This window comes from Poecilia reticulata, chromosome 8 (assembly GCF_904066995.2).
Source record: "Poecilia reticulata chromosome 8, P_reticulata-male-v2, whole genome shotgun sequence".
Taxonomy (NCBI): domain Eukaryota; kingdom Metazoa; phylum Chordata; class Actinopteri; order Cyprinodontiformes; family Poeciliidae; genus Poecilia; species Poecilia reticulata.
The window spans coordinates 3538066-3556159 of record NC_088837.1 but is presented as its reverse complement, the minus strand read 5'-3'; the positions used below and the strand labels follow the sequence as shown (position 1 = coordinate 3556159).

Sequence of the window (18094 nt, the reverse complement as noted above, 5' to 3'; positions counted from 1 at the left end):
AGCTCTGCTTTCCTGAATGGACCATCTTAATCTACACTGCAAGTGTAGCAAACAGGCAGCTCTTTGTTGTATAGATTACAGTCACTAAAAGGTTGCATTGTGCCCTTGTTTATATTTTTAATGGTGTAATTCAGTAAAGACAAAATATGTCTGGTGCTCTAGCTCTGATTTACATATCTTGCTAAATTGCAGGTTTGAATATTGCAATACTTTCCTATAACAAAATAGACTTGCAGAAAGAAATTACTAATAAAATATCTTACATAGGCATAGTGTTATGCTCTATATAGAGATGTTCGTTAGCTTTGATTGTATATCTCACAATTTTGTAATTTATCATTGTTTATTAAACTCGGAAAGCTGAGAGGCTGTTAATATTCTGTCCTAGAATGCGGTTAGATGTGCCCTTTTTTGCTGTTGAGCACCTGCCCCTTTAGTGGTGTGTGCACGGCCCTGGCCCTGTGCATGTGAGCAGATAAAAGAGACAGAGGAAGGACACAGAATCACCTTATCCAACACAGTTGGACACCACTTAATGTTAAACTTTCACATTGAAGTCAATGGTTGGAACTGGGTGACCCAAGGAAATGGTAACTGGGTACAAATAGTTTCTTCTTGGCTTTTCAACAGCTTAACAACGGCTTCAGTGTTAGTTAGTTAGAGTCTACATGGTGGCGCTGGACTGTGACGTTTTGGCAAATGTCCACGTAGTTTGTGTAGCCTGAGGCATACACTTCTATGTAGGCTTTTTCTGCTCTTGAGTTATTCTTGAATGGAGCTTACATTATTTTAACACGTCTTTTAAAATCTATATCCATTCTAACGTTTCCGCTCTTGACCAGCTGTGCTAAACTTAACCTGTTTAGCAGACAAAAAAGTTTATGAGCATGAAACTGCTCCCTGAAAGTTTTCCGAGCTTGCGCTGATTGTACATCCTGCGAGATACTTGAAATGATGTCACGGACATCCCGTATGACCAAATAAGGAAAGTGACACATGAAACTTGAGTTGAATAGGAACAGTTTTCAGCATTAATGAACTGCAAATCAACAAGGCATTTCAAAGAGGAAAGTCAGACACCGACCACAGGCTGCTGCTCTGTGAAAGTTCGGCTGAAAGCGAGCTCAGCCCCGCTGCTTCAGGTTTCTCACAGGGTTAAAGAGGAAGCAGTTCCGCCCTCAGAAGCTGCTCAGGGCTGAGATAGAAGACAAACAGAAAGAATAGGGAAGAGCCCAGCACCCGAGCTGTTTCTGTCTTAACTCAATCAAGACGAAACTACGTCCTAAACTACACCGCAATACTTCGGAGGACTTTGGTACTCAGGTGTGGCTCTGTCCGTTAACACGTCGTCGGAGAGGGAAAAAAAAAACAAAACATGCGCATGATAAGTTTGAGTCTGAAACTGTGGTGATAGAAGTGCCGTGTGTCCGTGTTTGAAGCTCCGGTTAACGCTACAGGGGCTGGGGGGATTTTGTTTTGGGCTTTTTGGGCGAGACCTGGTGAATCAGACCTTGAAACGCTTTTTAATTTTCAAAGAAAGTTTCCCCATCAGGAATGAGTGGGGAAGAAGAGAGATTCAAACTGGTGGTAGTGGGAGGAGGTGGAGTGGGGAAGAGCGCCCTGACCATCCAGTTCATCCAGGTAGGTACATAAACTTTGTCTCTACAGACACGGCCTGCTTGCTTTGTCATGAGGATTGTCCTGAAGTTAGGATGAAATTCCTAGATGGGAGTTAAAGACCAGTTCGCCCTGAAGTTCGGTTGTGATTCCTCAATGGAAGTAAAGGACCAGTTCGCCCTTTTTAATGCGGGTTGTCCTGAAGCTAGGTTGTGATTCCTCACCGCGACTAAAGGACAAGTTTGCTGTTTTTAAGTATTCTGGACATTCATTTCAAGGTTCTAAAACTCATACTTTTCACACCTGGACACAAAAGTCTGATTATGTTCCTATTTTGAGCAACATTCTGTATGCCCAGAAGGCATTAAAATCATCAGACAGAACAAAACTTTCATAATCTGGTGACCCTTCAAAATAAGTCATTAGAACTAAAAACAAAAAGTTATTGTTTTTAGTACTAATGACTTTTTTAAGTAATCAAAAAGGTAATTTCTGTTACTTTCATTAACAGAAAGTAGGGTGGCGAGAGAGGGGGAAGACAAATGGTCTGAGAATGAGAATCAAACCCAGGAGTTCAGCATTGAGGTGCACATGCTCAACCACCTGACTCACCCATTGTCATTCAGTCCCAGTTTGACCAGGAGTCCAGCAGGACTCAATCCACAGTGGTGTAAATGCATTAAGATGTACTGAAATGGCTTCTTACATGTTTTTTCAGATTAATCTGAAGGTTTCACAGATCACAAACTGTATGAAGGAATCCACTGCAGTGGTTTGGTTCGATGAAGAGCAACACAGACCAGTTAAAGCTAGTTGGCAGACTTTTCTTCATAGACATAATTTTTTTAGTCTGCACTATGGCATCCAGAAGGTGAGGAGTTGAAGAACACTATGTGGGTTTTGGGACAATTTCCAACAATAAAATACAATTAAGTGAGGATGAACTGGGCAAACACTTAGTCATAATCAGTCAGGAAGTTTCCACCACAATGTTTAGTAGTCCCAGCTGGTCAGCTTGATTGATGTGATGCCATTAACCCAAATCCACTAAAAGCAGAGTTGGCATCTAGTTTTTTCTTTCCCACTCTGCAAACACGTTGTATTTCGTGAAGTCCTATTCTCCATTTTCTAGTTGGGATTGTTCAGTAAAACGATACCACGGGTAGTGGAAGTTTAAAGGCAGGGAATAACCTAGGAGTTGAGACCTCCTTGGATGTGAATCTATTTGGATATCAGATCAACACTCAGACATGACTGGGTGCTTCAACTCCTCTTGAAATGTTTTTATTATTTTCCAGAGTGCATTTTTCTGCCAACAATGGTCACTTTCCTCAAGGAACTTAGTTTTCATGAAAGCAGTTGGTTAGACAACATAATCTAAAATCTCCACATAACTGACTGGTCCAAAGAACCACTGAAGGAAATGATACGCAAACCTCTGAAGAAGACATAACATGCTTATATTTCACAAAATGTGAGCAAAAATTGAGTAGGGTCAAATTTTAGCAGTTGTAGGATTTCTCTTTTGTCTTTGGTTAAATAAAAACATGATACATTTCTCCTGCTTGCTTTAGATTAGTGCATTTTGTTTTTGTATCCATCCGTCTTCTTACACCCTTGTCCCTCAGTGGGGTCGGGAGGGTTGCTGGTGCCCATCTCCAGCTAACGTTCCAGGCGAGAGGCGGGGTCACCCTGGACAGGTCACCAGTCTGTCGCAGGGCAACACAGAGACACACAGGACACACAACCATGCACACACACACTCACACCTAGGGACAATTTGGAGAGGCCAATTAACCTGACAGTCATGTTTTTGGACTGTGGGAGGAAACTGGAGTACCCGCAGAAAACCCACCATGCACAGGGAGAACATGGAGACTCCATGCAGAAAGACTGGGGTCGGGAATCGAACCCAGAACCTTCTTGCTGCAAGCCAACAGCTCTACCAACTGCGCCACTGTGCAGCCTCAGTTTACCCATTTTGTAGTTTACCCATAATGCACTGCTTGGGAGCAGCCTCCGGTCAGCTTGGTGATTTAGTATGCACTTCACCAGCGCCAGAGTTCACTTCAATTTAACTGAGACCTAGGTTTTTTGGCAGGCTGGACTTTGGACCCCAGCATTCAGTTCAATTGCACATTCACCAAACAAACCGGACTTTCTTGACAAACAAACTAGAGTTCGATTAAAGCCGACTAAACAGGGCTGGAGTGAATGAACCCCAGCATTCAGTGCTCTCCAACAAGTGGCTTATTTAAATGTTGGTCAGGTGAATAATGGGACCAAACAATGTCTCTGTTGCAGTTTAAGATGGAAGGATGTTTTTGTTTGGAATAAGTAGAAGAAATCAGTACACTGTGTAAGCTGCTCCACCACTAACGATGAATGTGTCCTACAGTCCTACTTTGTGTCAGACTACGACCCCACCATTGAAGACTCCTACACCAAGGTGTGCACTGTGGATGGGAAGGAGACTCGGCTAGACAGTAAGGCTGCACCACATTACACTGATTCCCTCCGATTGTGTCAACAGTTTTGTTTCACAGCCCACAGTGTGAGAAGACTCAGGCAGTGTGTGTTTGCTCCCTGTGTGTGTGTGTGTGTGTGTGTGTGTGTGTGTGTGTGTGTGTGTGTGTGTGTGTGCGTTGGTAAATGTGGTTTAGCAGGACATTTCGTCAGAATACACACAACACTAGCAGGACATTTTGAATTAACGGGACAGGAGCGGTGTCCTGCTAATTTTGACAAAAATCTAAAAGCGTAGAAAGGTTTCTATTGGTCTAATAACCCCAAAAATGCAAAAAAAACGAGATGTCCGGTTAATACACATAAACCTGATTTTGTGTATAATCTGTGTATCACCACAGCGCCCCCTATGGCAGGTTTGTGTAATAGCAGGACCTCATGAATATTCACACAACCTCTCATTCTGATTGGTTGTCTGCCGGAAGGTCCTGCTAATTACTACAGTGTCTTTCTAATTCACGTGTCGCTGTTTACACACATGAATTGTGTGTAAATTGCCAACTCTTACACTGGGGATGAGATGGCAATATGATTACTCTGTGCTATAAGACTGAATATTTTATAAAGGTTAGTTGGATGCCTAAACCCAACCTTGGAATGTATGTGGCACCTAAAAATATACAGAAATTAATATATATTTTGATCAAATTTTGTTTAATTAAAATATTATGAATAATAAATATGTGGAATAAGTGCATGGATTAAAATAAATATAAACCATAATAAAGCAATTTTTTCACCAAACTATTCCACTGCTAACAGTTTGTTGATTCTGGTCTGCTCTGCATCCCCAGAACCAAGCATTTTGAAGCAGAATTTAGCTTCAATGTACCACAAATCTTGAATAAACTTCCAGAAAACTGCAACACAGTTGAATTCCTTTAAATCAAGGCTAAAACCACACCAATTTACAGTTGTTTCTGAATCTTAATCATTGGTAGATGTATCAATATATTTTATGTATATGATTTTAATTTTGATTTTACTTTGAATTTAATTTCTTTTTCTTTTTATGGTGAATGTATGTTATTTTTATTACTTTTTAGTTCTTTGATGTAAAGCACTTTGGCCTTGTGGCTGAAATATGCTATACAAATAAAATTGACTTGTCAGCAGTTTTCAGATCTTGCCAAAGAATCTCTGCTGAGTTTATGTCTAGACTTTGACTTTGCCTTTCTAAAACATAAATATGTTTTTATTTAAACCATTCCATTGTAAATCTGGCTTTATGTTTAGGGTAGTTGTCCTTCTGGAAGGTGAACCTCTGCCCCAGCCTCAAGTCTTTTGCAGACTTCAGGTTCAGGTGTGTTCAGGTTTTCTTCCAAGATTATCCTGTATTTGGCTTAGTCCATCTTACAATCAACTCTAACAATTTTCCCTGTCCCTGAAGAAAAGAAGCACCCTCAGAGCAAGATGCTGCCACCACCATGTTTGTCAGTGGGGAAGGTGTGTTCAGATTGATGTGCAGTGTTTGTTCTCCACCACAATTAGTGCTTTGCATTTTTGCCAAAAAGTTCATTTTGGTCTTGTCTTATCATTTTTGCTGTATCCCAATTTAGCTTTTGGCAAACTGCAACTTCTCATAGTTATAGGGACTTCTTATAGTTTTCTTTATACCATGGCTTTTCTATTGCCACTCTTCCATAAAACCACATTTTTGCAGTGCATGACTAAGTTATAATGTGGACAGATTCCCCCACCTGAGGTGTGGATATCTCTGCATTTCATCCAGATCCACCATGAGCCTCTTGGCTGTATCTCTGATCAGTGCTCTTCTTGCTCAGCCTGTAAGTTTAGGTGGATGACCTTTTCTTGGTAGGTTCACAGCTGTGTGATTTGCTCTTTCCATTTCCAGATGATTAATGGAACAGTACTCTGTGAGATGGCCTAAGCCTGCTTTAAGCTTCTCCACAACTTTATCCCTGTCCTGTCTGGTGTGTTCCTTGGACTTCATGCTGTTTGTTCCCCAATATTCTCTTAGCCAACTTTTGTGGCAGTCATAGAGGAGTTGAATTTTTTACCATTAGCAGTCAACTTCTGAAGACAATTGGTTGCATTCAGGGGACGGGGGCTGAATACTGGACTTTTAGCTTTTATTTTCCATAAAATTCTGTGAAAATATATTTGCAGTTGTGACAAAATATGGAAAAGTTCAAGGGCTATGGATACTTTTGCAAGCCACTGTACTTACAAATAGTAAGGCAAGTCCAATGACAGAAACAAGGTCCAGACAATCAACAGGTATGCACTGACAGCTCCATTTGACAAAGTCTTAGACTGAACCACAGCACAGAGGCAGTATTCATGATGGCACATAAGCAGGTCCCTAGAACCAGAGCAATAACGACCCAGATTTGTAATACCAAGCAAGATATTCAGTGAATGCTATGCAATGAGTCCCCTGAGACAATCTAGTAGCTAACACCAGGATGCAAGATGGTAGCATGATAAGAATACATGGAACGCCACAACCAAGTACCCAGAATAGTGTGAAGAAACATCTGAAGGGAATATAACCTTGAACACACCTCTTTAAAATGGGAAATGCCACACAAGGTGGTAGAAAACGAACAAGCTAAGATTCTGTGGGCCTTCCATATACAGGAAGACAAAACAGGAAAAGCAAACCAACTGAACATGGTGATCATTGAGCAGCAGAGCAAAGCAGTTGTTATGATGTAGCTATCCTGAATGAACAGAAGGTACAGAAAAAAACTAGAGAAATACCAAAGACTAAAAAGAACCATCATCCTCCTAGAACCTGAGAAAAAATTTGTCCACATAAGTGGATGACTTATTTTGGACTGTCTAGTCCACAATACTAAATTTTGCTCTAGATGGGGTCTGGTGTCCACACGTTAGGCCATTATTTTAAGACTTAGTGGTGGTGGAAGATTATAACACATTACAGGTTAGACTCAAGATGTCCAGTGTTTCTTTTGTTTAAGTTTACAAAAGTTAGCAACTGTATAGCTTTACCATGGTGCTAAACATGGTGATTTAAAATGAATGAGTATTTTTCTGAGAAAAATGATGTCCAGATATCATGTAAAAAGATAATTCTTTGTTTTTGCAATCATTAGGTCCCAATCAACCCAAATATCAGACGAATTAATAATGCATGCCATGCAAGAGTTTGGGTCTTAGGTGGTTACAAAGAATGTGGAAGTTGAAGTCAACAGTAGTGCCTGTGGTCACTGAAACCCTCAGGGTAATGACCCCTAAACTGGAAGAGTGACTCAAACAAATACCTGGAGATACATCAGACCTCTTGATACAGAGAAGCACACCTTTGGGAACTGCTAATATACTGTGAAGACCACTCACGCTCCAAGGCTTGTGGTAGAGGACCCAAGCTTTTTTTAAAATTTAATTTCCCTTTTAGGATCAATAAAGTATTTTTGAATTTGAAAGAAGGGATAACCAGTCATGGAGTAATACAGAATTACAAATATAAAAATAAAAAGCATTTATTTAAAAAATATTTAAAGTGCCAAAAATATCATGATTACTTATGTTACTGTTAGCACAAAACTTTTAAAATGTATATTTTGTCGTTATCTCAATGTCGCTACTCTGCATACATGTAGATTGTCTAGGTAGTCTAAATTGTCTATTGGCAGGTACATCAGCCAACCTTTTTCTGCAGGTGTTGTGTCTGCCATTAGACAACAGTTTATGTTGGATCTTTTTATGATAGTGTTTGGAACTGCCCTGCTGCTGAAATGTGCTATACAAATAAACATGATTAAAAGAAGTGACAACATTGCTGGTGGGAGATACCATCTAACTGTTGCCTCTTAAAGAAAAATGTATGATAAACTATTTAACTTTGAAATATTGAATGAAAGTTACAAAATATTACTCAAATAGTTTTTTCTTGTTCCTGGAAAAAAATCAGACCTTGTGTGCTTCAGAAACAAAATGGAATTCTCCTTTTGTTATATCCCTCCTCCTCTATCAACTTGGTACAATCCGACAAGTCCAGGTGCAAGCCATTAGTATTCATTTAACTTGTTTCATTTGTTTTGCGTGGAGAAAGAGGTAAGACTCATACAGAATCTCTTAAGACATTTAAGTACATATAGTTTAGTAATTTTGCAGAATGTTGTAGGTTACTTGATGCTTGGATACACCAAAGCATCTGATTTGCAGCAGTTTAGCTAGTAATTACCAACCATGTTAGCCAGTGTACCAGAGTTTAAAGGGAAGGTGGCTCACTCCAGAATTAGATAAAACTGTATTTGGTCATTTTCTGTACATCAGTGAGTGATATTGTTTCACAGGCACAAATTATCCTAGATAGTAATCATTAGTATTAAGATGATGTTTTAATTTTTTAAAAGATTTTGAGAACCTGTCAATAGAAAGTCAATTATGTAGAACTGTGTACTTCAGTACATCATTTTCGCATAAAATAACACCAAATCATATTATGTACAGCAGGGGTGTCAAACTCAAGGTCTTGAGGGCTGGTGTCCAGCAACATTTAGATGTGTTTCTGATGTCACATGGCTGGATCAGATGGGATGGTCATCAACTTGACTGCACTGAGAAGCTATTTCAGTAATATACTTAAGGTGTTTTAGACCAGACAGACATGTAAAAGTTGCAGTACACTGGCCCAGGAGGCCTGGAGTTTGACACCCCTGGTGTACAGTATCATGTTGTTACTCAGCAACACATTCTCTGATCTTTGCAGAAGATGTCAGCAAAGAGGTCTCAGAGAGCAAACATGATTCCAATTGTTATTGCTCCTTAGGTGAAGATAAAGAAGGATTTGATGTAAAATACCCCAATTCATTTAAAGGTGAGTTGTGACTTTATTATGCATAGGATTCCAGTGTTTATTAAAGGATTGTTTTTCCTTTGTTTTGCTTTTTCACTTTTAAACTATTTTATACTACACATTATTAGCATAGATCATGTTCGATGATCATTATAATCAAAATACCTTTCTTTTTCCAAAGGAGACAAGCAACTGCTCAAAATACAAAAGCTTATATTATATATATATATATATATATGAGGACTGAGTTTTGAAATTACAATTACAAAATAATGAGTTGCATTCAGTTGACAAAAAATGTTTAAGTAACCACAGAAAGACATACATTTAGATCAATTGACTGATTTTGAAAAATTTTCATTTCATTTGCTACTATTTGATATATCTGCATTGTTTAAAGTTTATCCTACTTATTATGTGTACCTACAGGTAGAGGTGTGTTCAGCTAAAGGTGCTTTGCTCATACAGTTGGTGGACTTTATTTATGGAATAATTCAGTGTACATCCCTTCATTTCAGATTTCCAAAGTTGAACCGTCAGGCTGGTGATGTGGACATGCGGATCCTGTTCAACCAACCCTCCAGAGGTAATTTTGGTCTCCAACGACCAACTTATTCTCTAAAATAAAGTAATTGAAATGATATTAAATATTGTTCAAACACACATGTGTTGTGTAATACTAGATATGTTAGCTGCATAAAAAGGAGGACTGAGTTTTGGAATGACAAATATAGAAGAATGAAAATTACATTTAGAAGCGCACATACACACAGGTCCTGTGTAATACTCAAAATGTAAGGTGCAGGAATAGGGAGGACTGAGTTTTGAAATTACAAGTATAGAAGAATGAAAGTTACATTGAGGAGCACACATACACACAGGTCCTGTGTAATACTCAAAATGTAAGGTGCAGGAATAGGGAGGACTGTTTTCTACATTGGGAACAAACTCACATATAGTGAGTGTTCTTTACATTTCAGATTTCTAAAGATGAACTGTGTCAGGCTGGTGACGTGGATGCATGCGGATTCTGTTCAACCAACCCTTGCAGAGGTAATTTTGGTCTCCATCGACCAACTTATTCTCTAAAATAAAGTAATTGAAATCATATTAAGTACTGTTCAAACACATAGGTGTTGTGTAATACTAGATATGTTAGCTGCATAAAAAGGAGGACTGAGTTTTGGAATGACAAATATAGAAGAATGAAAATTACATTTAGAAGCGCACATACACACAGGTATTGTGTAATACTCAAAATGTAAGGTGCAGGAATAGGGAGGACTGAGTTTTGAAATTACAAGTATAGAAGAATGAAAGTTACATTGAGGAGCACACATACACACAGGTCCTGTGTAATACTCAAAATGTAAGGTGCAGGAATAGGGAGGACTGTTTTCTACATTGGGAACAAACTCACATATAGTGAGTGTTCTTTACATTTCAGATTTCTAAAGATGAACTGTGTCAGGCTGGTGACGTGGATGCATGCGGATTCTGTTCAACCAACCCTTGCAGAGGTAATTTTGGTCTCCATCGACCAACTTATTCTCTAAAATAAAGTAATTGAAATCATATTAAGTACTGTTCAAACACATAGGTGTTGTGTAATACTAAATATGTTAGCTGGATTAAAAGGGAGGACTGAGTTTTGAAATTACAAGTATAGAAGAATGAAAATTACATTTAGAAGCACACATACACACAGGTCCTGTGTAATACTCAAAATGTAAGGTGCAGGAATAGGGAGGACTGAGTTTTGAAATTACAGGTACAGAAGAATGAAAGTTACATTGAGGAGCACACATACACACAGGTCCTGTGTAATACTCAAAATGTAAGGTGCAGGAATAGGGAGGACTGTTTTCTACATTGGGAACAAACTCACATTTAGTGAGTGTTCTTTACATTTCAGATTTCCAAAGATGAACTGTGTCAGGCTGGTGACGTGGATGCATGCGGATTCTGTTCAACCAACCCTTGCAGAGGTAATTTTGGTCTCCATCGACCAACTTGTTTTCTAAGATAAAGTCTTTGAAATGATATTAAGTACCAGTGGTCCCCATCCTTTTTATCACCGCGGACCGGTGAAGACTTGGCCATTTTTCTGTGGCTCGGGTTCTTCTTTTTTACCCCGAATTTCCCCTTACAACAATCTTAGAACGTTGCTTGCGATAATCGTAACCGTTCATCCTGCCATCTATGGCATGCTAAGACTGATCGCATCCAGTCGTTGGAACATTGGGACTGCTCCGATCTAAAATCGGGCATATTCTCACAGCTTGTAGGGTTTTCCTTGATTGGGAGCTAGAACTCAACCTGTTCAATTTGACAGGCAGCCAATCAGAAAGCGCTATGACGTAGCTCATGGAGGGGAATCCCAAACAGCTGAGCTGACATGCCCAAAATGAGTCCGGTGGACATCGGAGATATGTGGAAACAGCATGAATGTTTATTCAGCATTTCGTACAAAGAATATCCACAGAAATGATGACAAGTGGAGTTGGAGCAAAATTGCTACCACAGTTGATAAACCCGGTAACTTTTCAGCTATCCATCATTAAATTAACGTGACACAAGGCTATTCATTCAGTCAAGGCTTGATGCTTACACTAGCTATATGCATTGTAGGTAGATTGTAGTTGTGACATCATTTTGTACTAAAGCCTGCTCACATGGCAAGATTTGCTCCTGTTATGTGGCTGGACACACAAACCTGTTGTACTTTTATCAGCTCTGTGGTCACAGAATTTGGAAAATCGTCTGACAATCCTAAAATCTTGCCGTGTGAACCACACTTAAGACTTACAAGCTATACTCCTTGTTTCTCGTCTCGATCACTGCCATAATGCTCTCTGACTCTAGTCGCTATGCTAACGTTCACACATCCCTTCAATATAAGATTTGAAAATGCCACAAAAACAAATATTTATTTTCATGAAAATTTTAACTTACGACAATGACAAATTAATGGGAGTCCTGAGCTTGTTTCTCTGCAATGAGATGATCCCACCTTGGAAATGATGACACACAATGCAGAGGGTGTAATGGCAAAGCAGTTTGAAGCTCCATTGCCTCATTTGTAAGCCGGTACATGTTATGCAGAGTGGGCTTGGAACATGGGAGTCACCTACAAGTCCAGGATAAATCCACTCTCCTGTCTCTGGTCCTTTTCCCCTTTTCCAAAGAAACTTTCCAAACATATCGCTTTCTTACTCATTGTGGGCTCAATGTTAGTGAGCAAGACATAACCGAGAGAATCCGGTTAAAGGGTTTTCAAAATAAACGATCCTCCATACTCAGACAATATGTAACACGAAAATATTTTTCTTGTGCGGCCCGGTACCAATTGGTTCACGGACTGGTACTGATCTGTGGCCTGTGGTTGGGGATGACTGTTAAGTATGGTTCAAACACACAGGTCTTGTGTAATACTTGATATGTAAGCTGCATAAAAAGGGAGGACTGAGTTTTGAAATTACATGTACAAAAGAATGAAAGTTACATTTAGAAACGCACATACACACAGGTCCAGTGTAATACTCAAAATGTAAGGTGCTGGAATAAGGAGGACTACGTTTTGAAATTACAAGTACAGAAGAATGAAAGCTGTTTTAGAAGCAATCATACACACAGGTCCTGTGTAATACTCAAAATGTAAGGAGCAGGAATAGGGAGGACTGTTTTCTAAATTGGGAACAAACTCATATTCAGTGAGTGTTCTTTATATTTCAGATTTCCAAAGATGAACCGTGTCAGGCTGGTGACGTGGATTCAGGCGGGTCCTGTTCAATCAACCATCCAGAGGTAATTTTGGTCTCCAACGACCAACTTATTTTCTAAAATACAGTTTTTGATATGATGTTAAGTACAGTTCAAACACACAAGTCTTGCGTAACACTTGATATGTAAGCTGCATAAAAGGAGAGAACTGAGGTTTGAAATTACAAGTACAAAAGAATGAAAGCTACATTTAGAAGCGCACATACACACAGGTCCTGTGTAATACTCAAAATGTAAGGTGCAGGAATAGGGAGGACTGAGTATTGAAATTACAAGTACAGAAAAATAAAAGTCACATTTAGGAGTGCACATACACACTGGTCTTGTGTAATACTCATCATGTAAGTTGCAGAAATTTGGAAACTTGAATTTTGAAATTACAGGTAGAAAAGAATGAAAATTACATTAAGAAACGCACATACACAGGTCCTGTGTAATACTCAAAATATAAGGTGCAGGAATAGTGAGGACTGAGTATTGAAATTACAAGTACAGAAAAATGAAAGTCACATTTAGGAGTGCACATACACACTGGTCTTGTGTAATACTCATCATGTAAGTTGCAGAAATTTGGAAACCTGAATTTTGAAATTACAGGTTGAAAAGAATGAAAATGACATTTAGAAACGCACATACACACAGGTCCTGTGTAATACTCAAAATATAAGGTGCAGGAATAGTGAGGACTGAGTATTGAAATTACAAGTACAGAAGAATGAAAGTCACATTTAGGAGTGCACATACACACTGGTCTTGTGTAATACTCATCATGTAAGTTGCAGAAATTTGGAAACCTGAATTTTGAAATTACAGGTAGAAAAGAATGAAAATGACATTTAGAAACGCACATACACACAGGTCCAGTGTAATACTCAAAATGTAAGGTGCTGGAATAAGGAGGACTACGTTTTGAAATTACAAGTACAGAAGAATGAAAGCTGTTTTAGAAGCGATCATACACACAGGTCCTGTGTAATACTCAAAATGTAAGGAGCAGGAATAGGGAGGACTGTTTTCTAAATTGGGAACAAACTCATATTCAGTGAGTGTTCTTTATATTTCAGATTTCCAAAGATGAACCGTGTCAGGCTGGTGACGTGGATTCAGGCGGGTCCTGTTCAATCAACCATCCAGAGGTAATTTTGGTCTCCAACGACCAACTTATTTTCTAAAATACAGTTTTTGATATGATGTTAAGTACTGTTCAAACACACAAGTCTTGCGTAACACTTGATATGTAAGCTGCATAAAAGGAGAGAACTGAGGTTTGAAATTACAAGTACAAAAGAATGAAAGCTACATTTAGAAGCGCACATACACACAGGTCCTGTGTAATACTCAAAATGTAAGGTGCAGGAATAGGGAGGACTGAGTATTGAAATTACAAGTACAGAAAAATGAAAGTCACATTTAGGAGTGCACATACACACTGGTCTTGTGTAATACTCATCATGTAAGTTGCAGAAATTTGGAAACTTGAATTTTGAAATTACAGGTAGAAAAGAATGAAAATTACATTAAGAAACGCACATACACACAGGTCCTGTGTAATACTCAAAATATAAGGTTCAGGAATAGTGAGGACTGAGTATTGAAATTACAAGTACAGAAAAATGAAAGTCACATTTAGGAGTGCACATACACACTGGTCTTGTGTAATACTCATCATGTAAGTTGCAGAAATTTGGAAACCTGAATTTTGAAATTACAGGTTGAAAAGAATGAAAATGACATTTTGAAACGCACATACACACAGGTCCTGTGTAATACTCAAAATATAAGGTGCAGGAATAGTGAGGACTGAGTATTGAAATTACAAGTACAGAAAAATGAAAGTCACATTTAGGAGTGCACATACACACAGGTCTTATGTAATACTCATCATGTAAGTTGCAGAAATTTGGAAACCTGAATTTTGAAATTACAGGTTGAAAAGAATGAAAATTACATTTAGAAACGCACATACATACGGGTCCTGTGTAGTACTCAAAATATAAGGTGCAGGAATAGGGAGGACTGAGTTTTGAAATTACAAGTATATAAGAATGAAAGTTACATTGAGGAGCACACATACACACAGGTCCTGTGTAATACTCAAAATGTAAGGTGCAGGAATAGGGAGGACTGTTCTCTACATTGGCAACAAACTCACATTTAGTGAGTGTTCATTACATTTCAGATTTCCAAAGATGAACTGTGTCAGGCTGGTGACGTGGATGTATGCGGATCCTGTTCAACCAACCCTCCAGAGGTAATTTTAGTCTCCGACAACCAACTTTGTTTCTTATATAAAGTCATTGAAATAATATTAAGTACTATTCAAACACACTGGTCTTGTGTAATACTCATCATGTAAGGTGCAGAAATTTGGAGGACTGAGTTTTGAAATTACATGTAGAAAAGAATGAAAGTTAAGTTCAGATGAGCACAGACACATGGATCCTCTGTAATAAACTGGATAGGTTCATACATTAGGTGGACATTGTTTTATTTTTAGAAACAATCATTCAGTGTGTATACCTTCATATTAGCTCTCCATAGAGATGCCTTGTCAGGCTGCTGAGTTGGATGCATGCAAATTATTTTCTGGCAACTCACCTGACATAAGTTTTATCTCAATGACCTTTTTATTTTCTAAAATAGTCATGAGAATACTAAGTACTGTTCAAACACATGGTTATTACGATTCAAAACAATTAATCATAACAATTCATTGGTTTTGATACCTACACAAGTGTCAGGATAAAATTCTTATTTTAAGATTACACTTTTTTTGGTTAACAGTGGTTAACTGTGTGTGAGATCATGATATCATCCATGATGAAATGTCAAGTTTAGAAAAATGTTTTATGTGAAGGACTGTTTTCACCTCTGAAATGGAGTGGTGTGTGATGTAAAGGTCATTTTTTTGAGAATGGGAATTGGGTTCATCTTTTGAATATGATCTTCCATGTCTAGTTGTGCTGTATGTTGAAATTGAGTCATAGTGCAGCACTGACTTTTTAAATACTTATGCTACCTCCCTTTGTCAATTCTTACTTTTCTCTGTCTAGTTTGCAACCAGTCCCTGCACAAAATGTGTTATTGTAAATAAAAGGAGGACATCACTGGTAAGCTTTTAGTAGAAATATTCTTGCTGAAACGCTTTCAATGTATACAAAATATGTTTTTAATCAACAGGTCTGTCCAGAACAAAGTTCAAGTGAAGCGATATCATCAGAAGAGGAGTATGCTCCTGATTCCGTAGATGATTCAGACATCTCATGGGATGACAAATGCACTCCACAGAAATATGGACTAGTTATAGTCCATATTTCCATTTTTGGACTTCTTAATGCACATAAATTTTATGTTTTTTGTATGTGTATGCCATGGTCCTGATAAATAAAATTGGCCCTGACAATTACTGTTGGTGTCATGGGCGGAGCCAAGCACCTCATTATCGTTTGTCCTTTTAATACAGCATTGGGTCACATTCTTGTATTTTGAGTTCTGAAGTGTGTATCTAAATTTTTAAGTGAGATCTATGTTGTGTAGCTCTAACAAGATTTTTGACAACTTACTACGTCTTTCTAGCATAAGTGGAAAGGGGTGTCCGTTTAGTGTTGCAAAAAACTGGTTTGAAAAAAGTGTCCTGCTAGTACACCAAAACCAGTATAGGTGTGTGTGTGTGTGTGTGTGTGTGTGTAACTGCCCTGTTTGGACTTGAAGCAGGTCAGCTGAGGGAATTGGGTCATGCTGCTTTTTCACCATTTCATGACATCATCAGATAAACCTCCATCCTAATTCTGGACATCTGCCATCTGTTAGAAATCCATGAAAATGACTCTACTGTGCCTAGGAAAAGTATTCACACCCCTTGCACTTACAGATCAGATTCAGATTTGTTGAATCTCTTGTTTCCAATCAGAAGATTTGTTATTTTGCAAACAAGAATTTAAAATGTAGAAGGAAATCTTTGCTTTGTAAAAAGAAATACCTACAAACTAGTGGACAGCACCAAAAGCTCTGCTGGATGCTTTTGTTACGCACACCCCTAACTTCTTCACATGCTATTGGTTTGTTGCAATGTTTTCAAGAATGATTTCTTTCTTGTGTGTTTAGTAGCTGCTTTTTAGATCGTTTTGCCTCCGTTTTGCATGTTTGAATTTACATTTGGGAGGGAAATAATTTACTTTGTATTTATTTAGATTTTAAATTTACACCTGTGTGTTCTTGTTGGAAAACCACCATGACAAATGAACAAATGTCTGCAGCAGAAACTATTAATGGCAACGCTGACCCAATAAGTCCAAAAGTTGAGTAATAAAGGACACACCCAGATTTAGAACTCCTGAAGGGCTAACAGGCTGACAGTGGTGACTGTATTTTATTTGTTTTACAAAACTGGACTCGCCTTGACTAAAATATTCACAGTGTCTAGTCTAATTTTTCGGTGTGTATCAGTTCTAGATACAGCAGGCCAGGAGGAGTTTGGTGCCATGAGGGAGCAGTACATGCGCTCTGGAGAAGGCTTCTTACTGGTGTTTGCTCTCAACGACCGGAGCAGGTATGACCTGGTGTGCGCGCGTGTTGTCGTGGAAAAAATTACTTTAACAAGAGTTTGGATGAGAAGAAAATAAGAAATGTATTAAAACCTTGCAAGATGAGAACAGAAATATAGATTCGAAGGAGTCTGTCAAGTCTGCTCTGACCAACGGTGGATCTGGCTTCCTTTTAGAAGTTCTGGTCAGAGAAGGGAGACTTGATTGGACTAGAGGTGTGAATCCCTGACTGTGATGTACCAGGGATTCTGTGGAGCCCAACACAGATGGTCTTGCCATTTGTCTATTGTTAAGGAAAGGAGGATGTTCTCTGATGCTAAAGAGGGCAGATAAGTTATATGTTAGGGAAGTAATACTTAGATAGTCTCCAGGATTAATAATGTCCCCTGCTGTTATATGGCACTGTAGAAGTCTATAGGAGAGCAGCTTGACCAATCTCATAAGACTAAGCAGAAATACCTAACGCAGAAGAGGGGTGAGGAACACATTATAACATTTTCCATTACAGTATATATCTGTGTGTTTCTAGCATCTGAATGACTAAAGTTAGGGTTGGGTTTACAAAGGGTTTTGGTAACGACAGCAATAGTGACCAAAAATTCTAGTAAAAAATAATAAGAAAAGATTTTGCTTGAAATACAGCATCATTCAAAAATCACTTACAGTCTCAAGTTTGAAGCATGAAAACTGTTTTTAAGTGAAAAAATTTTCCACATTAACTTTTAAAAAGTAAATTATATATGTTACATATTATACACTGGATCAAATCTGTAAAACCAAATCTGCATCTCAATATTTGGGTCCTTACACATCATAAAATCAAAACAGTTCTGGG

General features: G+C 38.4%; 1 protein-coding gene and 2 long non-coding RNA genes across 4 annotated transcripts in view; all 3 read left to right on the top strand.

Moving 5' to 3' along the window:
• The first annotated feature begins 935 nt into the window (after positions 1 to 935).
• Positions 936 to 18094, top strand: part of rras (RAS related) — a 42572-nt gene continuing 25413 nt past the window's right edge. The window contains exons 1-3 of one of the 2 annotated variants that reach the window (XM_081609645.1): positions 936 to 1641; positions 4016 to 4103; positions 17162 to 17264. In XM_081609645.1, the coding sequence (XP_081465771.1) occupies positions 1555 to 1641; positions 4016 to 4103; positions 17162 to 17264 (278 nt within the window). In that variant the 5' untranslated portion in view covers positions 936 to 1554. The remainder of the gene's footprint in view (positions 1642 to 4015; positions 4104 to 17161; positions 17265 to 18094) is intronic. The other variant, XM_008415020.3, reaches the window with a different exon arrangement.
• Positions 7931 to 10150, top strand: LOC145552442 (uncharacterized). The gene is made up of 3 exons (XR_014088495.1): positions 7931 to 8953; positions 9451 to 9518; positions 9913 to 10150. It is a non-coding gene; the product is annotated as an uncharacterized LOC145552442 (long non-coding RNA).
• LOC145552441 (uncharacterized) lies at positions 13718 to 16152 on the top strand. The gene is made up of 3 exons (XR_014088494.1): positions 13718 to 13851; positions 14895 to 14966; positions 15769 to 16152. It is a non-coding gene; the product is annotated as an uncharacterized LOC145552441 (long non-coding RNA).